Here is an 18,541-nt window from a genome sequence, read left to right on the forward strand (position 1 = left end):
CGACACAAAGTGTGAAACAACGTTTTAAAAAGCGGTCCCTACCCACAAGCCCACCTGGATGTCTTCTATGCTGTGGTGTCCTATGTGCATCCCGAGGGGGCCCTCACCGAGCGCCGCGGCCCCTTCCCCGAGGCCGTGCAGGAGCCTCGGTACTCCCGGGTAATCCCTGCGGGGATCGAGGCTCAGCGCCCGGTGGGACTGCGACAGGAGAGCCCCCTCCTCGGAGCGGGACCGCTGCGAGTGCCATGCGGCCTGCTGGTGTTGGTGGATGGAGTTGATTGATGGGTAGGGGTCGGATAGGTGCGAGTAGGCCGACTCCTGGCCCTGGGACGCGTAGGAGAGGGAGGACTGCGGGTACGGAGGGGGGAAGTAGGGTGGCTGGAAGTCGGAGGCCGGGGTGTGGCAGAGCGGCGGGGCCGAGGCGTAGGCCGCCTGGTTGAGCGAGGAGAGCTGCGAGAGGCGGCCGCTGGGCGAGGAGCCGGTCAGGCCGTCCGCGCGGTCCTGGGGGGTCAAGGAGAGAGTGGGAGTTAGGTCACTGACTAATAATAAATGAAAGATGACCTTTCAATAGACCACTGTTTTTTAATAAGTGACACTCTTTAAGACTGTCCGATTACGTACGTAAAATCCAACAACGTGAAATTCGTGCGTAAAATTCAACAACGAATGTAAACTAAAATATAAACTAAAAACATTCAGATCGGGTCTACAAGGGTACTACTTTAGCCATGGAAGGACTGGATCTATTCGTTATAATTCCTATTCTTCTTCTGATTCCCATGGTTTCAGATCCCATTCATCACATCCAGCCTCTTCTCGCGGAGAGAGAGACAGCCTCCACGGGGGGCTGGAATGATGCGCGCGGGCACGGAGCGCCTCTGGCACCACACGGTGTCACGAAGGTCACCAGCACGTGAACAGGTACTACTCTCCTGCACAACGCGAAGCCTCGCGATAGCCCCGGGACGAGAATAAACAACTCTGAATGATGCGTCGGGCGCTCCAGAAAGGCAGTCAAAACAATCAATCAAGAGAAATTACCCCCTTATTAACCACAATGTATATTAAACACAATATCAGTATATTAATAAGTGAGTTAACGAGATGTCATGCCTGCAGACGCAGTGTAAATTAATAGGAAATACCAAGTTGGTAATGTCTTTTAATTTAATTTAAAAACATCAGAAAATATATAACCTACTGGCCTACATTTCTTTAATTCTGTGCTCAACGAATTTCGATTTTTCTCCCCACGATATGGGTCACCCAGATCGATGGCAGTGGTAGTGAGCGACGATGTCCATTCTAAATCTAGTTCACACCTCGTCGCAGATTCAGAATAAATGTATAAAATACAATGTAAGAATGTACTTTTTCTTTTTTAAGAAAACAACACAGATGATTGCGCAAAACTATTTAATAAAAAAAATGTCCGATAGTTTGGACATGGTGTGACAGCCTCAGCTCCGAGGGAAACTGGCTTTAGTTGATGCATGGTGCGCGGTGTAATCATCCCTGATAAAACGTCACAATACTTCAAACGCTTCTCTCCGCGCTTGAGAACTATTCCCGACGACACTTTGACGGCCAGCCTCGCGCTCTTGCTTTGACATTTGTTTCGTATTCTCTTGTGATCTACCGGACAGGCGACAGCCCGCGCGCGCCGCGAACTCAGAGCACTCAGTCGGCTTCTAATGAACAGCATATGAAAGACTTAATATGGGCCTTCGTTTGAACAACAGTAAATAACAGATAGGTCAGGGAACTCACCATGGCCGAATAGGTGTGAACTAACATCTGGTCAGATTCTGGAGACCCCCCCTCCCCTCAAAATAAAATAGAAAATCAAGAGCGCGCGAGGCTGCTGACGACGTCGGAGGGATGACAACACATTCACCGCCAAGTTATAATCCAGGCGATTTATTAACGTCTGAGGTGAAGATCCAGGAAAATAAAAAGAATAAACGGTAGCTTTTCTTCCGCGGGATAAATTGTCTCTCTGCCGAGTTTTGTATTTTTCTGAATGAGCGTGTGAATGGTGTTCTGCGCGGGCTGTCTGGTGTCCCTGGCCGTCTCAACGAGCGCTCTACTTATAGGCGTCGCGCGCGCTGAGGCGCACGGGGGGTGGGGGGGAGGGAGGGAGGGGGGGGGGAGGGGTCGAGGGGGGTCCCACTCCGCTTAAAGAGATACTTGTCTTTCATGAAACCTTAATACACACTTATCCACTTATTCACTCCGCCAAACGCAGGCCTACTGCGATTCATTTCAATTAATTCTTTCTTCCATTCCTCGTGCGTCGAAACACATGATAAATAATAAACTGCTGGATTATAATTCCGGTCTCAGCATTCCGCATTACAATTAATACAGTCAGCGCAAAGTCTTTATCCAAAAGGTTTAGGCTAGTATAAAACGTCACCAGGCTTTGCGCATCCAAAAACAGACAGCAAAAAACGGTTTTCCAGTTTGACCATATACATTGAACCCAGTCTTACTCACTCAGTCATAGACAGTCAGCAACGGAGCAAAAACACGTTAATACGGTTGCACGTCGCTTACCTGAGCTCCATACAGCTCGTTCTTGGAGCGAGACTTCCAGAGCATCGCGAGGCCGTCGGTGTGCTTCGCGCGGGTCTGCGGGGAGTCCTGCTGCTGCGGCTGGGGAGCTCGAGAGGGATGGGAGGCGGTAGAAGGTGGAGAGCGGAGTGACTTAGTTGGAGAAGAGACTCTGGAGTTGTATGGATGAGTCACAAAGAGAAAGGGAGGGAGGGAGGGAGGGAGGGGGGAGGAGAGGCTGGGTGGTGAAGGAGTCGAGAGGGGGAGAGAGAGAGAGGGTGCAAACTTTGGGACGAAACAATACCACGGCACCCGGCATCATTGTCCGCTAATTTTCACGGTTTAGACACGGGATTAAAACGGAGACAGTGGGGTGTTTTATATTGCGTGTATGTTATTATTAGTAGTATGTCAAGTTATGAATCACATACACTGTGTTAATTACTGTCAATGCTGACTTAAATCGCACCTCTTAATTATCTGAATAAAAGCGCACTTTTTCGCGTTATTTCTTGAAATAGTCCTGATGTATGCTACTGGCGGCCATTTAGCCGTATTAGCATTTATCAGAAGTTTCCTTATTGTTTTGCCAATAATTAAGAGACATAGCTCCAAAATCGATCAAATTAACGTTTTTTTATTAGAATAAGACGACACTAGGAAATGGCACATTTCTGTTCCATCGGGACCGTCCTGACGACCCGTCTCCTTACATAGCGACGCATCTCGATATAGAAGCCGGCACGCCATCTTGTGGTCACTCACAGTATGACCGGTTGGTGATCCGCGTTTACCTTCATGACAAAAGCGGACCATTCATCCTCAGTCCTCCCCGAATGTTCAATTTTAATGAAACAAAACGAAACAGAATTTTATTACCAAAATAGCTCTTTATTAAACATATCTTTGAACATTTCCATAGCTTACAACAAAAAAACACATCAGTGTTCTCCTGCCTGAATGCAATCCGAGCACGACGACCATTGTAGTGACTTATACATGCTTTATTATCACTTTATTAGTCTATATAGTAGACCAACGTGTAACCCTTGGGCTCCATCTGCGAGAGTGCTTGACCTTCTTCATTTTATCATACAATAAGAGCCTTAGCTACGGGAGGGAATATACTTCTGCTACAAGTTGCGAGTTAAAACGTTCTCCGTCAGGCCACGCCTTCTTTCTATATGACCCCGCCCCCCCCCAGCGTCTCACTTGACCCCCACCGTCTTCCTGAGGGCCCCCATGCCCCCCAGGGCCCCCTCGGCCCGCCCCGCCCTCATGCGGCCCCCGATCTCCTGCCGGCAGGCGGGGCAGCCCTCGGCCAGCGCGCACAGGGCCTCCTCCAGGGCCTCCTGGGTCCGCTGGTCGGGCAGCCGGGCCCCCGTCTCCAGGAGGGCCAGGGTGCCGGCCAGCCAGCCCTCCTCCCGCACCAGGGCCGAGAGCCAGGGCTGGGCCCGCACGCAGCCGCCCAGGGCCTGCAGCCCCAGCCTCCACAGCTCTTGGGCCTCGCCCCACCACGCCTCCCAGGCGGAGCTCACCGCCACGGGGCCGGGCCGGGGGCCGGGCCCCTCCAGGGCCCCGCTGAGGAAGCGCAGCGCTGCCGAGAAGAACCGCCGCGGGCCCGACTCGGCCGGACCTGGGGGGGGGGGGGGGGAGGGAAGAGGAGGAGTTAGGATCGTCATGGAGACGGATGGGGGGAGAGGAGGAGTTAGGATCGTCATGGAGACGGATGGGGGGAGAGGAGGAGTCAGGATCGTCATGGAGGCGGATTGGGGGGAGAGGAGGAGGAGTGGGGATCATCATGGAGACGGATGGAGGGGGGGGGGGGGGAGCTAGGATCGTCATGGAGACGGATGGGGGGATGGAGGAGGAGGAGGATCGTCATGGAGATTGACAGGTGGTTATGGATCATAATCTGGCCCCCCAAAAGCAAGAACTACAAGTTAGGATCGTCATGGAGACGGATGGGGGGGGAGAGGAGGAGGAGTTGGGATCGTCATGGAGACGGATGGGGGGGGAGAGGAGGAGGAGTGAGGATCGTCATGGAGACGGATGGGGGGGAGGAGGAGGAGTTGGGATCGTCATGGAGACGGATGGGGGGGGATAGGAGGAGGAGTGAGGATCGTCATGGAGATAGACGGGTGGTTATGGATCATAATCTGGCCCCCCAAAAGCAATGACTACAAGTTAGGATCGTCATGGCGATGGATGGTTATGGATCTAAATCTACCCCCTAAAAGCACAGACTACTTTGATACTGTAACAGTGAACAGCCTTTAAGATGCTTCTTATGATGAAAGAAATCGCATGTTAACTTAAGGGTGGGTCAACTAGCTGAAAGGTCGTGGGTTCGATTCCACAATCGTCCCCAGCCGACCTGTAGGCCTTAAGCAAGGAGCCTCACTGCTAACAGTTTCTGAACATGCTGAATCTTGTTTTAATGTCATTCACATAAATGTACTAAAAATAACTTAACAGTAAATATTACCAGAATAACGGTGGCTTTGCATAACTATTTGACCGAATGTCAGGAAGTCCTGACATTCAGGAAACACTGGGTAGGTCACCTGACGTCGCTGGCATCAGCCGGCCAATCATGAGGCCCAGAGTGCAGAGGTTGGCAGCGAGGACGAGGAGGGCGGGCTTGTGGACCAGAACAGGAAGTGCTTCGCTGAGGAGAGTCTCCAGGGTCCTAAAGCACGGGTCATTCCTAAACAAACAAGAAAAAAAAACGAATGAGTGTCTATGTCACTCAACTGTAAGAGAGCTGGTTCAATTATAATACTGTTATCGGCTCGCTCGAATAGGAACTGGTCATATAAACACCGTTGTATGATTATTATCCGTTTGTCCCTGTAACACGAATAGGACATCGTGTATAGGACATCGTGTACTCCTGATAACTAGTCCTGGTAATCAGTATGTGAATGCCGGATTGGTTTGTGGATGATGTTTTATAAGAAGGGCTTCTTGTACAGCACAGTTCAAACACCACGGCCATTCAACGTGTTAGACATTGGCAGGAATCAAATTGTGAAAGCTTTTTAAAAAAAAAAAGATATTCAATACAATAAATAATTTAGAAGAAATGTAGAATAAACGTGTAAGAAGGCAAATAAAGATGAATATCCACCAGGCACTGCAGACGTGCATGTGTACATGTTTAGCGATGGGTCCGTCTACACACTGTGTGCTGCTAATCGAGCTACGCTAGGCTGCTACTCTGTCCAGTAGTGTTGGTGCTTCAGCGGTTAAGGTGGTGCTAACCTGACGGAGGTTGGGGTTCGGTGGTCTGTTAAGGTGGTGCTAACCTGACGCTGTCGGGCTCCGTGACGGTGAAGTTGAGCAGGGCGGAGCAGGCCGTCTCCAGGCCGGGGTCCCGGGGGGTCGTGACCCCCGCCCTCCCCTTCAGACGGGCCCACCCCCGCGACACGAACTCCACCAGCAGGGCCGGGGCCTCCAGGGAGAGGAGAACCTTCCGGGGCCCGTCCTCCGCCGAGAGGTGGCACAGGGCCGGCAGGAGGTACCTGGGGGGGACGTAGGAGAGGAGGGAGGGAGGAGAGGAGGAGAGGAGGGAGGGAGGGAGAGGAGGACAAGTGTGAAGGTTAATACGTTGCGAAATGCGAGAGCTTGTAGACTTGATGAGAGTACGCGAAGGAGTGCTTCGTCTTCTGATTGGTTCGTCTCGTCCCGTTCCATCCCCCCCCCCCTCCCCCCACACACACACTCTGCTCTGTCACAAGTCTAAGATTTGCAACACATTGATCAAAAGTCAAGGCGTGCAGAGTCATCATTTTCTTTTTTGCGGGGCGAGCACATTTGTGAAGCTGCGTTGATCAATCGACGCATTTCTCCATTACACCCTAGTTCCGCTGTTGACCAAGTACTTCCATCGGCCTCGTCCCTCTCTTACCTCAGCGCTTGACCGCCCGACCAGGCCCCGCCCTCTTCCCCGACGGACATCTCAGACATCCAATGGGAGAGGCTCTGGTCGGGGCCCTCCCCCATCAGATGGGCCCTGGCGTAGCCAATCAGGAACGGCAGGAGGGCGGTCACCTCCTCCTTCAGACAGGCCGTCTCCTCGGCCAGCCAGGCGCACAGCGAGCGGAACGTGGCGAACACAAACGGGTCGCCATAGCGACTGGGGTCCACCTTGGAGGGAGGGGGAGGAGGAGAGTTGAGAAGTGGGACTGAAGAAGAAACTAGTTGTGCAGCATCTTATCCTAGCCATCTCTGTTGTGTACGGGGAATGGGTTAGCCGTACAATTGCTAATCCTTGAAACTTGAGTCATCATCCTTACTATACCGTTAAAGGTTTACTGTTGTTTCACCGTCTTCTGACAAATGTTATTCTTGTAAGTCGCTGTAGTGTTAATGAACTCCATTGATGTTGATGCCCAGGGTACGTGTACACACATCCTAGAGCCAGATGCCTAATCCTACCTGTACCCAAACCACACACAACTAAAGCTATATATACTGCAAGTCCCTTGGGACACAAGCATCAGTTCAATTACTAAAGAGTAGTAAGTAGCTCTACAGTTAAGAGACGCACAGAATTTAAAACATTTCCCGCATATCTCATGCCAAAAGTCTAAACAGACCATTTGGGCCCCGGTAGCCACACAAACTAACTCATTCACTTGTACAGTTTTCCCTGTACCTGTGACAGGTGGTATATCAGAGCAGCGAAGGCCTCCTGGAGCACCAGCAGGACCTGCCGGCTCTGCTGAAGGCTGATCCCAGTGATGGCAGGCTGGGCTGGGGCCTCACTCTGGGCGAGTGCCTGGCTGCAGGCCTGCTCCATGGCGGCCTCCATGATGCGATAGCAGCCTAGGAGCATGTTCAGTTAGGACTGTTCCAAAACCTCAAATTGTGCAAAAAAAGGATTGGATACATTTTTCTGTATTCATTGTGAACAGTAGGATACATGTGTCATAAAAAAAAAAGAGTGTTTAAAGTAACGTAGCGCGCAATCTTGTATATTTATACGAGATCCATTGTACTGTATACAAAGCTGTGCACACAAACCTATAATACTATAAACACCTGTAACACTAGACTATAAATACCAGTAACACTAAGCCCTCTCCTTTAGAAGAGCTTTAACTACTACGAATCAATCCCGACTGTAACACTACATAACACACAGCTGTAACAATACTTTATACATACTAGTACTAGTAGTAACACTCCCAAGTACCAGTACAAGTATTCAGTCGGTGAGTACTGACTTCTATAAGTTCTATAATTACTACCTAACCAACCCAACCTGTATCATTAACCGTCCGACCCACCTGTGAGCGTGTGCTGCAGCTCGGCGCTGATCTCCGTCCCGGGCGGCTCCTCCAGGCCCATCCTCACCTCCACACAGGCCCGGTTCACCAGCAGGCAGCAGAACTTGGGCGGCCCCGCCGGCTCCCAGCCGCCCAGGTCCAGCAGACAGGCGCCGAGCACCAGGAGGGGGCCGATCTGCGCGGGCGTGAGCCTGGCCTGCGTCATGGGCCTCAGCTCCTCCCACAGCGCCGCCACCACCGCCTGCAGCGCCGCGCTCTCCGTCGCCACCCCTGGCGGAGGCAGGAACTGCGTCAGCCGGGAGCACTGGTCCAGCCGGGCCTGGCCCTGGGCCTGGCGGAAGTGGGCCGAGACGCGGGCCAGCAGGGAGAGGAGCAGCTCCGGGTGTTTCCGCCACGCCTTCTCCCGGGACCGGCCGGACAGCAGGCAGCCCAGCAGGGGAAGCCCCTTCTCCTGGCTCAACACCTGGTCACAGAGGGGCGGGGTGGGTGGAGGGCTTACGGTTAAGTTTACAGAACCAAAACACAAAGGCAATTCACAGGGCTGGACATGGGCAGGAGTCCCATTTTCACATTGAGGCTCCTAAAAGGCATTTAAATTGAGTCGATAAGAACACAGACATAAAAGGTAAGAAGGGTTAATGAATATGAACAAATGTCTGACAGTGCAGGTATGAAATTACTAAGTTAGTAAAACAGTTTGCCACTAATTCTGCTATGTTTTGGGTGTTTGAACTGAAATATTTAACCAAAAAGATGGAATATTTCCAGATACAATTCCCGACGGTAGTGTATTTAGCCTGGAGGTCTACCTGGTTGTGCTCGATGGCTCTGCACAGGGTGGGTACCGCTCCCCGGCTCAACAGCTGCTCGGGGCCCGTCTCCAATGAGCACACCGCCTCCAGGATCTGGTAGCAGTCCGCAGCCATGGCCTGGTCCAGTCTGGGAGTGGAGTCTGGGGCCTCTTGGGCATTTTCCCCACCGCCGCCAACATCATCACTACCGCCGCCTCCACCATCAGGACCAGAGTGTGGTTCTGCTGTGGGGTTCTGCCCGGGGGTCCCCTGGGTCTGTGAGGGTCCGTCTGCCAGCAGCCCCAGCAGGAGCGGGACGGTGGACAGCAGGTGGGGGTGCGAGGCCATGTCGGGGTCCGTGCTCAGCGCGGCGAGCAGGGCCGTGCCCAGGGAGAGGAGCTCCTCGGGGGGCAGGCTGGCCGTGGCGGAGTCGCTCCCCCGGACCGCCGTTACGAGAAGCCGGTGCGGTAGGTTCAGACCGACCGCCTCGAAGATGCGTCTCAGGGTGGGTTTGTCGAGCTGACTGGCGGGGCATATGCGCGTGATCTGAGAAAAACGGTCATAACACTTGAGTTAAATTGCACTGTTGCATCAGACAACGGGAGATAAGGATACATGGGAATAAGAATGCGTCAGTGACACTTGTATAAACAACCCGTTATTTTCAGGGTCCCTACCAGGAGCAGCGCCGCCAGCGTGTGGCTGTCGTTCTTAGCATGCGTAAGAGCGTGGAGACATCTCTCCAACACTTCTCTCTGGGAAGGAGTCAGGCCTTCCCCTGCTTCCGTGATCGGCTCGACTCTTTCTCCTCCATCCTCCTCATCCTCAGCTAGGGCAGGATCATGGGCGTTAGGTTCATCCACCGTGCTCAGAACAGCAACTTCGGTAACTTGGGTCATCTTGACGTAGGATCCAACGTTACTGAGGTCCTAAAAAGAACAACATGAATGAAATCGTACGACTGAGAAACGGGAACAACGAATAGAAACCAACATCATCCGAAACAACGCATGTGATCACGTCTGGTTAAAGCACCAAAGCTAATTTCACTATGCTAGGCTATAAGACGAAAACCTATTTACACACCTTAACTCTAACCAACTGAAATGTTATATTATAAGAACAACTTGCGAGAGCTCAATAAAGTAAAGATGTACAAAATAAAACTACCTCGATGCATCAGTCCCACACTACAACAACGTGAGCATTTTCAGGAAGAGAGCTGTCAAAACAAAGCTGCGCCCAACCAATCACATCGCTCCGCATGTACCTACAGGCCAATCACGGAGTGTTTCACTGCGCCGTAGCGGGAAGCCATTTTGGTGCCTGTTTTAAACGTCAGCAAGACGTGATGTGGACTACAATTAAAGATAGTAACGTCCCCCCCGTGTCAAATATCACCCGAATAGATACGGTGATAGAATAAAAATAAACAAAGCGAATCATCCAATGTGGATGTATCACATTAAATCCCAAGGTTCGCATTGTGGACAATAGGAGGCGCTAGAGAAAACTAAGGTACAGTTTTCACAGTCGACGATAGGGGTCGCTACTTTTAAAATAATATCCAACATTTTACTTTTTAGATATTAAGTACAGTGGAATATCTGATATGTGTGCATATATATTTTGTATTCAACGTTTTATATTTTGACCTCTTTATTTTATAACCGCTTTGGCAATGTAAATGTTTGTTTCTCATGCCAATAAAACTTCCTTGAATTGTATTGAATTGAATGGTAAGGTGCAGCGTTCACTTCACTGTCGACGGTAGGAATCGCCAGAGCAAACTAAGGCGCAGTGCTCACGGTCGCCGGTAGGGGCCACTAGAGGAGAGTTCGGCGCAGCAGCATCATCCGTGTGTGAGCGCCGTCAGCTCCAGTGAGGGAAACCAGGAGAAAACAACCGAGCTGACCTCGATAGTGTACAGTGAGCAACGCGACGACAACCAACGGCAGACCCACAGGATATACCTGCACACCTCGACATGTGTAAGCGCTTTCCGTTCGTCTTGTGTTTGTATTGAAAAGATCGGTAAGGGTTGACGATCTACCCACAGCTGTTAGCTTAAAAGCGCCCCGATGCTCCTATGTGTTCATGGTGTACATTATGTACATTACCCGGGGATATCTCTCGTGTGCAGCCGTGGATTATCATCACAGTCGTGGTGATGGTTCAAGGTATTTAGAAACGATTCAATGCATAGTAGTAGCCACCATGAGTTGTATTGCGAAATCTTGTTATTAAAAACGAGAGCTTATTATTCAGCAGAGAGAGAGGCTAGATATGTGAACCAGCTGGACGTGTCCCCTAGACACCATAGACGTATATATGTGTGTGGTTTGAAACATGTAAAGCTCCATAATGAATGAGTCCACCATTTTGAAGGATGTGCCCCATTGCCTTACTCTAGTATACGGTCCAAATAGTATTATATTTAAGGTTGGCTAATCGGGACATCGGGTAATACCGGACGATCGGGTGGCATCCATTCATTTCAAGAGGACTTTCCAGTCGACGTTGCAGCAGTCAGAAACGTGTGCGTGTGTGTGTTTCATAATTCCACTCCCTCCCGTTTTGGGAAATTGAAGTTGACTCAAATGCAAACGAGAGGGAGAAAAAAAGCAAATTTCCCGGTCAGTAGTAAGAGACTGCGTTGTTTATGACCTTATATCTTGCGTCGATCTGTTGACCACCCAGTAGTCCCACACTGAGCCAACTGGCAGAGCTGTCATCACGGCAGGTGACTGTGTCGCGTGAGTGAGCATCTCTGCGCAGCTACGCTTGCCGTAACGACCGGGGGACGGATGTGGAGACCGAGGGACGGTCCGACGGACCGGGGGAGGATCCTAGTGACCGGGGGACAGGGGGAGAGGAGAGCCATAGAGACGGGGGGACGGTCCTAGAGACCGGGGGTCGGCCCTAGAGACGGGGGGACGGTCCTACAGATTGACGGACGGCCATACATAGAGACCGCTATAGACAGTGGGCTATGCGCGGGACGTTCACTGAGCAGTAATGTGGGGCAAAGGTTCGATAAGGTACGTGTGCCTCGTATTTTGTTGGGCTACCCTTGAAACGGGGGCCTTGTAAAGAAGATAACGTATTAAAACTATGAGGCGACAGACTATATGTGTCCCGGCTGTAGCCAATCCAATTGTTTTCCCAAAAGGAAGCAGACTGTTGATTAGGAAGTAAGAGGGAAACTGGGAAATTGTTTCTTCTTGAGTCAGGAGTGATAAGAACTCCTACCCATAACAGCGTTTTGAGTTTAATTATCTGTACTGCAAGGTCTGATTTAAGATGCTGGCAACCGAGTTACCTTATCAGTCTACCAGACATAACAGTTGTAAATCCTCTTTATTGGTACACTCATAACATAACCGTATGGCCGTCTGGTAGGATGCAGGATCGAGCTGTAGTGTTACCCCCAGCTGTCTTAGATCTGTATGTATCCTATGATCTGGATAGGTTCCATGCCTTAGTGTTTTCCTGTTCTTCATGCAGCAGCAAAAGCCTGTAATGAGACATTAGAAGTCACAGGAGACACGTTTAATAAACAAATATGTAATAGTAACGAGCATACACGTTTACCTCTTAAGTTGTGACATGACACAGTCGACTGTCCATCACATGTTTCCTAGCGTTCCTCAGCCTGCCATTGCATGCCTCTCAACGTTCACGTCACACTGTCCCTCAGTCACACGCCATTAGTGTGACGTTTATTATAAACAAATGTGTCATCATATTGTGAAGTGTCATGACTGACATCCTATTCTCCAAACGTGAATAGAAGTCATATCTTGTTTATTATAACAACGATATTTTTTTCTTATTTATTTTTTTACAATTAGTAGGTAAATTGCCATTTTTAAAGAGCTTTCGAGAGGGTTTCCACCAGGAAATGACCAGGGCCACCTGAAGTGTAACACGCCACTTACACTGAATGGATCTATAATGTAAACAGGCTGTATAGCCCTTCTCAGCCGAGGGAACCACACGTTCACAAACAAGTGGCCAGTCTGATTGAGCTGTGCAAACACACTGTAAAGCAGTTGACCCGAAACAAATAATGTCTGAACTTTATTGTCCACAAAGGCAGAGACGGTGTAGACGCTGGCTAGGGTGTTCCAGAACTTTATCCACGTGTTGCTCATTTGGGTATACCATTTTGAATTAATTTAAATGTCATCATCATTTAAATTATCTTTTAATATGTATTTTTGCAGCACCCTGTGAGAGCTGGAGCCATATAGAGCCTGCTATTATTTAGCAGAACAAACATTGTTTTTATGATGTGTGTGTGTGTGTGTGTGTGTGTGTGTGTGTGTGTGTGTGTGTGTGTGTGTGTGTGTGTGTGTGTGTGTGTGTGTGTGTGTGTGTGTGTGTGTGTGTGTGTGTGTGTGATTAAAATATCCTGGTTAATAATTCATTCAACGCTTTAATCAAGCAAAAGTTATCCGGGGGCTACGGTCGAATCAAGGAGTATATCGGAGGAAGATATCGGAGGAAGATATCGGAGGCCTTCAAGGAGTGACACCGAAATACACAGAGAGGAGGGAAACAAAGGGACTATGGAGAGAGTAGCCTGGGCTCTGAGGAGTGGGGAGAGGAGAGGGGAAGGGAAGGGAGAAGGAGAGAGGAGTGGGGAATGAGGGAGGGAGAAGGGGAGCAGGGAAGAGTGTGGAGGTGAAAACAAGATGGAAGAGAAGAGGTGAGGGAAGGGCAGAAGAAGAAATGAGAGCTAAGTTAAGGAGTGAAAAAATTGGCCTTGCTCATGTTTCGCTTCCGCATGAGTCATGTCTTCGCCCTATTTCATCGGTTCCTCTTCCTCCTCCTCCTCCTCCTCCTCCTCTTCTGTCTGCAGAGCGGTCGTGTCTGAGCGGATCGTGTCGTGGAGGACCAGAGAGCAGCCATGTTGACACTGCCGCTTCGAACGCCACCGCTGTCGTCCTGTCTTCACCCCTCACCTCGCGTCACCTCCCTGCCCACCTAACTTCCCCCCCCCGGAGCCTCCTGGTGGGAGGCACGGCTCCTCCTCCTCCTCCTCCTCCTCCTCCTCCTCCTCCTCTTCGGGACCTACAGAAGAGGTGAGCTCCGCCTGAGCTGTAGTCCTCCTCCAGACATATTGTAGTCCAGACGTATTGTTGCTCCGTGTGCTATCGTTGATTAATGATTGTAAGGAGAGGGTGACTCAAGAAGTGTCACATGTTGACGTCTGTTTTCGATGACGTTTTCTGTTGCATGTGGTCTAAAGGTCATTTCAAGTGGTTTCCCTCCCTCGTTTTTCTGTAGATTCGACATCGAGTCATAGTTGATTATTATGTCTTTAAACTATATATTATTAAAATGTTGATGCTTAAAGTCCTGGGTTTGCATTGGGATTCACCCTTTATTTCCCCTGGTGGTCCGATGTCTAACTCCCTCCATGTCTCCCACCAGGTCCTCTGCTTTCCGGGACCATGTCTCCCCCACGCTACCTACCTCACCACGTCCTATCACTGCTCTTCCTCTGGGCCCTACACCCGCCCACAGGTACGACTAGCCAATAGGAAGCCTCTGGCCACCCAACCTTAGACTGTTGACCTCGAGGGGGCGGGTTTCCCTGCAGTGTCGATTCTCCTCGTTCATGCCAGGTGTTGTCGATGAGGAGACACTAATCAAGCTGGTCAGAACGACACACGCATCGTCACACACACCAGGTCACCCTTTATAAAGAGGTGATTAACTTCAATGAGGCTGCTTTGTGTGCATAAAGGTTCAACAACAATTCAGAGATAATCTCCGTTCCCGCCAAACAGGCCTTTGGTTACCCAGGGCGGCTCAGGTTTTCTCTGCCATCTCACAGTGATCGTTTCGGGTGCTTCAGGTGGCCCTGTTTGTTGGTTTGTGGGTGCGGTGGCTTAACACAGTTTGTGTGCCAGCTATCCTCTGTCTCCCTCGGTCTCCCTCTGTCTCCTTCTGGCTCTGTCCCTCGTGTGTGTGTGTGTGTGTGTGTGTGTGTGTGTGTGTGTGTGTGTGTGTGTGTGTGTGTGTGTGTGTGTGTGTGTGTGTGTGTGTGTGTGTGTGTGTGTGTGTGTGTGTGTGTGTGTGTGTGTGTGTGTGTGTGTGTGTGTGGGGTTACACTGGACTCACAGTTTGCTACAGTCTAAAGTAGGACAAAAGATCCTGTGTGTGTTTGCTGACAAAAGCCCACAGTGCGTTCTCTGTGTGGCTTCAAGTCCGAAGTTGCATTAATTCACCTGCATCCCATAATATTCCCCGTCGTGACAGAAGGGCCGTGGATCAGGGAACTGTCCCAGTTTGGCCCCCCCATCCGGATTAGAACCATTCTAAAGTCACTTTAGAGCTACATTCAGCTTACAACTTTATGGTCTGTTTAGAACTCAATGGTTGGATTATCTACGGACACAGTTGTAGAAAGGCCACTCTAGGACTATTCCATCTGTTTGGATCTCTATGGTCAGTTTATTTAGGATTATGGTCTGTTTAGAACTCGGTGGTCGTTTTAAAACTAATTTTCAACACTACGTTGGTTTAGAACTCTGTACATTCTGTTCTGATCTCAGTCGGTTGGGCTCTGGCTCGTGTCAATAAATGTCCTCCAGACATAATATTATTCATTAGGCATTTCTGCTGTTTCGAAATGAGACCCACATTGTTGGCCGCAGTCCAACATGTGTTCCCAGATAACAGACCCTTTCAACTGTTGCTTTAGCCTTTCCTGTTTTATTAGTATTCATTGACTTGTTCTCTCTCCCCGGTTCCTCTCCCTCCCCCCTCTCCCTACCCCCTCCCCCCCCCCCCCCTCTCTCTCCCCCCTCTCCCTCCCCCCGTCCCGGCAGAAGTCTCGGCTAACCTCTGCAGGGTGACGGGAGGCGTCCTGGGCATGCACTGGAGCAGCGTCCTCGGCCTGGGCTGGAGGCCCCTGGCCCGGGGGAACGCTGGCGCCACCTGCTGGCAGTCCTGCTGCCTGTCGCCCAGCTGCGGCGCGGTGTGGAGCCTGGGGGGCCACTGCGTCCAGCTCAGCTGCTCCAGGGACCGGGGCTGCGCCATCGTCTCCCTGCCCCAGCCCCACCAGGAGTCCCTGGGCCTGCTGCAGATGCTGGACAAGGTAGGGATCCCCCCAGGGTCCATGGGGGAGGCTATCTTCAGATGTAAGGGAGTACTTATTCGGATGTAGGGGATTACTTATTCGGATGTAGAGGAGTGCTTCTTCGGATGTAGGGGAGAACTTATTCGGATGTAGGGGAGTACTTCTTCGGATGGAAGAGAGTATTTATTCGGATGTAGGGGAGTACTTATTCGGATGTAGGGGAGTACTTATTCGGATGTAGGGGAGTACTTATTCGGATGTAGGGGAGTACTTCTTCGGATGTAGGGGAGTACTTCTTCGGATGTAAGGGAGTACTTATTCGGATGTAGGGGAGTACTTATTCGGATGTAGGGGAGTACTTATTCGGATGTAGGGGATTACTTATTCGGATGTAGAGGAGTGCTTCTTCGGATGTAGGGGAGAACTTATTCGGATGTAGGGGAGTACTTCTTCGGATGGAAGAGAGTATTTATTCGGATGTAGGGGAGTACTTATTCGGATGTAGGGGAGTACTTATTCGGATGTAGGGGAGTACTTATTCGGATGTAGGGGAGTACTTCTTCGGATGTAGGGGAGTACTTCTTCGGATGTAAGGGAGTACTTATTCGGATGTAGGGGAGTACTTCTTCGGATGGAAGAGAGTACTTATTCGGATGTAGGGGAGTACTTATTCAGATGTAGGGGAGTACTTCTTCGGATGTAACGGAGTACTTATTCGGATGTAGGGGAGTACTTCTTCGGATATAGGAGAGTACTTCTTTGGATGTAAGGGAGTACTTATTCGGATGTAGGGGAGTAGTTCTTCGGATGTAGGGGAGTACTTCTTCGGATGTAAGGGAGTACTTATTTGGATGTAGGGGAGTACTTCTTCGGATGCAAGGGAGTACTTTTTCTTGCGTGTGTTGGAATCAAATGAGCTCTGATCCCGAGGAGAAGTTGGCCCATTGATGCCCCTTTGGTTTTGGTTTATACAAAGCCCGGAACACGTTGCTCAAGGTTTTCAGTGATTTTATTTAATTTTTTTAATGTGAATCCAAACTCTTTCATATTAACAAATAGCTTTGCACTTCCTGCATCAATGGCGGGTGAGTTTAGGTTTAAAGGAGCAATAAGCAAGATTTACACGAAGTTCCTGTAACGAGTAAAATATCAAACGTAATAAAAATGTCTCTTGCCCTAAGCCATACCCAAGAAAAAAATGCCCAATCGAACACGCACAGATCAGCTCAGTTGGTAGACAGGCAGAGAAATGCAGGCAATCGGGAGTTTGACTTTAAGGAGACATTTCCTGATTGTTCGTCATAAAAATACCGGCTAGCCCTGTTCGTTTTGGCCAGCGGGATGAACTTCTGGCAGCCTACTTCACAGTCAGATGGCACATTTCCTGAGAACATTAGATTCACAGCTAGCTGCTGGAATGTGGAATTATGAGTTATTGGATCCTTTTAACTGCTAGCTTGATCCTTTGTTAAAATCCTTGGCTAAATGACACATCTAGTCATTACACTGTTGGGACTGATTATTATGACCCCCAGTATGAACAATGAATGAGCCACCAAAAAAAAGGGCCATACAAGTCTGAATGATATATTCCTGACGTTTCTCCGCTGTGTATCTGACCTGTGTCTGACCTGTTCTCCCAGGGCCCGGTGATCCAGAAGCGATCCGTGAGGCGGCGCCGGGCACACAGAACTCATCCCCATGCCAACACGGTAGGAGGGCCCGCACACTCATTTCACACGAGCTGTACTTTAGGCTGTAGGTGCACTGTTGGCCATGTTCATTCAGGTAAGGTAAGGTGTTTACTTTAGGCTGTAGGTGCAGCGGTGGCCATGTTCATTCAGGTAAGGTAAGGTGTTTCGGGAAACAGTCCTTCCTTCCTCCCTCCCTTCCTTCCTTCCTCCCTCCGTTCCTTCCTTTACTCCTCGCTCCCTTCCTCCCTATGTCAAACCCTTCCTTCTTTCATTCATTTCTTTCTCCCTCCCTTTCTCCCACCCTTCCTCCCTCTCTCCTTCCTTCCTTCCTTCCTCCCTTCCTACCTCCCTCTCCCTCCCTCCTTCCCTCCCTTCCTCCCTCCCTCCCGTCCTCCCTACCTTCCTTCCTTCCTTCCTACCTTCCTTCCTTCCTTCCTTCCTTCCTTCCTACCTCCCTCTCCCTCCCTCCTTCCCTCCCTTCCTCCCGTCCTCCCTCCCTACCTTCCTCCCTTCCTCCCTTCCTCCCGTCCTTCCTTCCTTCCTTCCTTCCTTCCTTCCTTCCTTCCTTCCTTCCTTCCTCTCTCCCTTCCCTCCCTTCCTTCCTTCCTTCCATCCTTCCTTCAGCCCCTTGATATGACAGTAGCATATGCTCCTAGACACTAGCAGGTTAGCTATCACATGCTAACCGCGTCGAGAGCGTATCCCAGACCCGACGCCTCCCTTCATCGTCCCTCTCCCCCCCCCCCCCCCCCCCCCCTGCAGAGGAGCACCACGCAGGCCGACCCGGAGCCCCCCCCCGCCGTCGCTCTCCCTCCCACCACCCCCAAGAGCAGCAGCAGCAGCCTCGGCCCGTCGGCCAATGGGAGCGCAGAAGCCGCACCGCCGCCCGTCCGCACCCAGGCCCCGCCGGCGTCGACGGGGCCGTCCGCCGAGGTCGCCGCGGCCTCCAACGCCACGGAGGGCGCGGAGGCCACGTCGCCACGTGGCCTCAGTTCACTCACGGTAGCGCTGACCAACCCGACGGCGGCAGGTAAGGCGGCGACGGAGACGGAGACGTGGATGCTTGTTGCCATGGCGATCTCCTGAATGATTAAACCATCAATCAAT

General features: G+C 50.8%; 3 protein-coding genes across 5 annotated transcripts in view; 1 reads left to right on the forward strand and 2 right to left on the reverse strand.

The window, feature by feature from the left end:
• Window positions 1-2,604, reverse strand: part of tfap2e (transcription factor AP-2 epsilon) — a 10,533-nt gene extending 7,929 nt beyond the window's left edge. The window contains exons 1-2 of one of the 2 annotated variants that reach the window (XM_056582777.1): window positions 2,560-2,604; window positions 55-501 (exon numbers count right to left, since the gene is read on the reverse strand). In XM_056582777.1, the coding sequence (XP_056438752.1) occupies window positions 55-501; window positions 2,560-2,604 (492 nt within the window). Of the gene's footprint in view, window positions 1-54; window positions 502-1,770; window positions 1,798-2,559 lie in introns of those variants that run through there. The other variant, XM_056582778.1, reaches the window with a different exon arrangement.
• An 805-nt stretch (window positions 2,605-3,409) lies between these two features.
• ncdn (neurochondrin) lies at window positions 3,410-9,918 on the reverse strand. 2 transcript variants are annotated; one of them, XM_056582769.1, is made up of 9 exons: window positions 9,815-9,918; window positions 9,322-9,573; window positions 8,663-9,190; window positions 7,854-8,316; window positions 7,220-7,389; window positions 6,470-6,708; window positions 5,868-6,083; window positions 5,124-5,266; window positions 3,410-4,192 (listed from the first exon to the last, which is right to left on the reverse strand). In XM_056582769.1, the coding sequence occupies exons 2-9, from the start codon at window positions 9,541-9,543 to the stop codon at window positions 3,765-3,767; spliced, it is 2,409 nt and encodes an 802-aa protein (XP_056438744.1). In that variant the 5' UTR covers window positions 9,544-9,573; window positions 9,815-9,918; the 3' UTR covers window positions 3,410-3,764. The 2 variants fall into 2 exon arrangements, with proteins under 2 accessions (XP_056438744.1, XP_056438745.1); XM_056582770.1 differs by lacking the exon at window positions 9,815-9,918 and adding an exon at window positions 9,731-9,807 and having other exon boundaries at window positions 3,765-4,192.
• On the forward strand, window positions 9,213-18,520 carry LOC130376190 (uncharacterized). Its single transcript, XM_056583411.1, has 7 exons — window positions 9,213-10,162; window positions 10,419-10,635; window positions 13,512-13,734; window positions 14,087-14,179; window positions 15,490-15,758; window positions 17,384-17,452; window positions 18,197-18,520. Exons 4-7 carry the CDS (start codon window positions 14,107-14,109, stop codon window positions 18,518-18,520), a joined length of 735 nt encoding a protein of 244 aa, XP_056439386.1. The 5' UTR covers window positions 9,213-10,162; window positions 10,419-10,635; window positions 13,512-13,734; window positions 14,087-14,106.
• The last annotated feature ends 21 nt before the right edge of the window (window positions 18,521-18,541 follow it).

The sequence above is a fragment of the Gadus chalcogrammus genome, chromosome 22 (assembly GCF_026213295.1).
Source record: "Gadus chalcogrammus isolate NIFS_2021 chromosome 22, NIFS_Gcha_1.0, whole genome shotgun sequence".
NCBI lineage: Eukaryota > Metazoa > Chordata > Actinopteri > Gadiformes > Gadidae > Gadus > Gadus chalcogrammus.

Coding starts and splice junctions, on each gene's coding strand:
- ncdn (XM_056582769.1), bottom strand. CDS start 9,543: ATGACCCAAGTTACCGAAGTTGCTGTTCTGAGCACGGTGGATGAACCT. Junction 5,267..5,867: donor ACGGAGCCCGACAGCGTCAG/GTTAGCACCACC, acceptor TTGTTTGTTTAG/GAATGACCCGTGCTTTAGGA. Junction 4,193..5,123: donor GCTGATGCCAGCGACGTCAG/GTGACCTACCCA, acceptor CCCCCCCCCCAG/GTCCGGCCGAGTCGGGCCCG.
- LOC130376190 (XM_056583411.1), top strand. CDS start 14,107: ATGTCTCCCCCACGCTACCTACCTCACCACGTCCTATCACTGCTCTTC. Junction 14,180..15,489: donor GGCCCTACACCCGCCCACAG/GTACGACTAGCC, acceptor CCGTCCCGGCAG/AAGTCTCGGCTAACCTCTGC. Junction 15,759..17,383: donor TGCTGCAGATGCTGGACAAG/GTAGGGATCCCC, acceptor CTGTTCTCCCAG/GGCCCGGTGATCCAGAAGCG.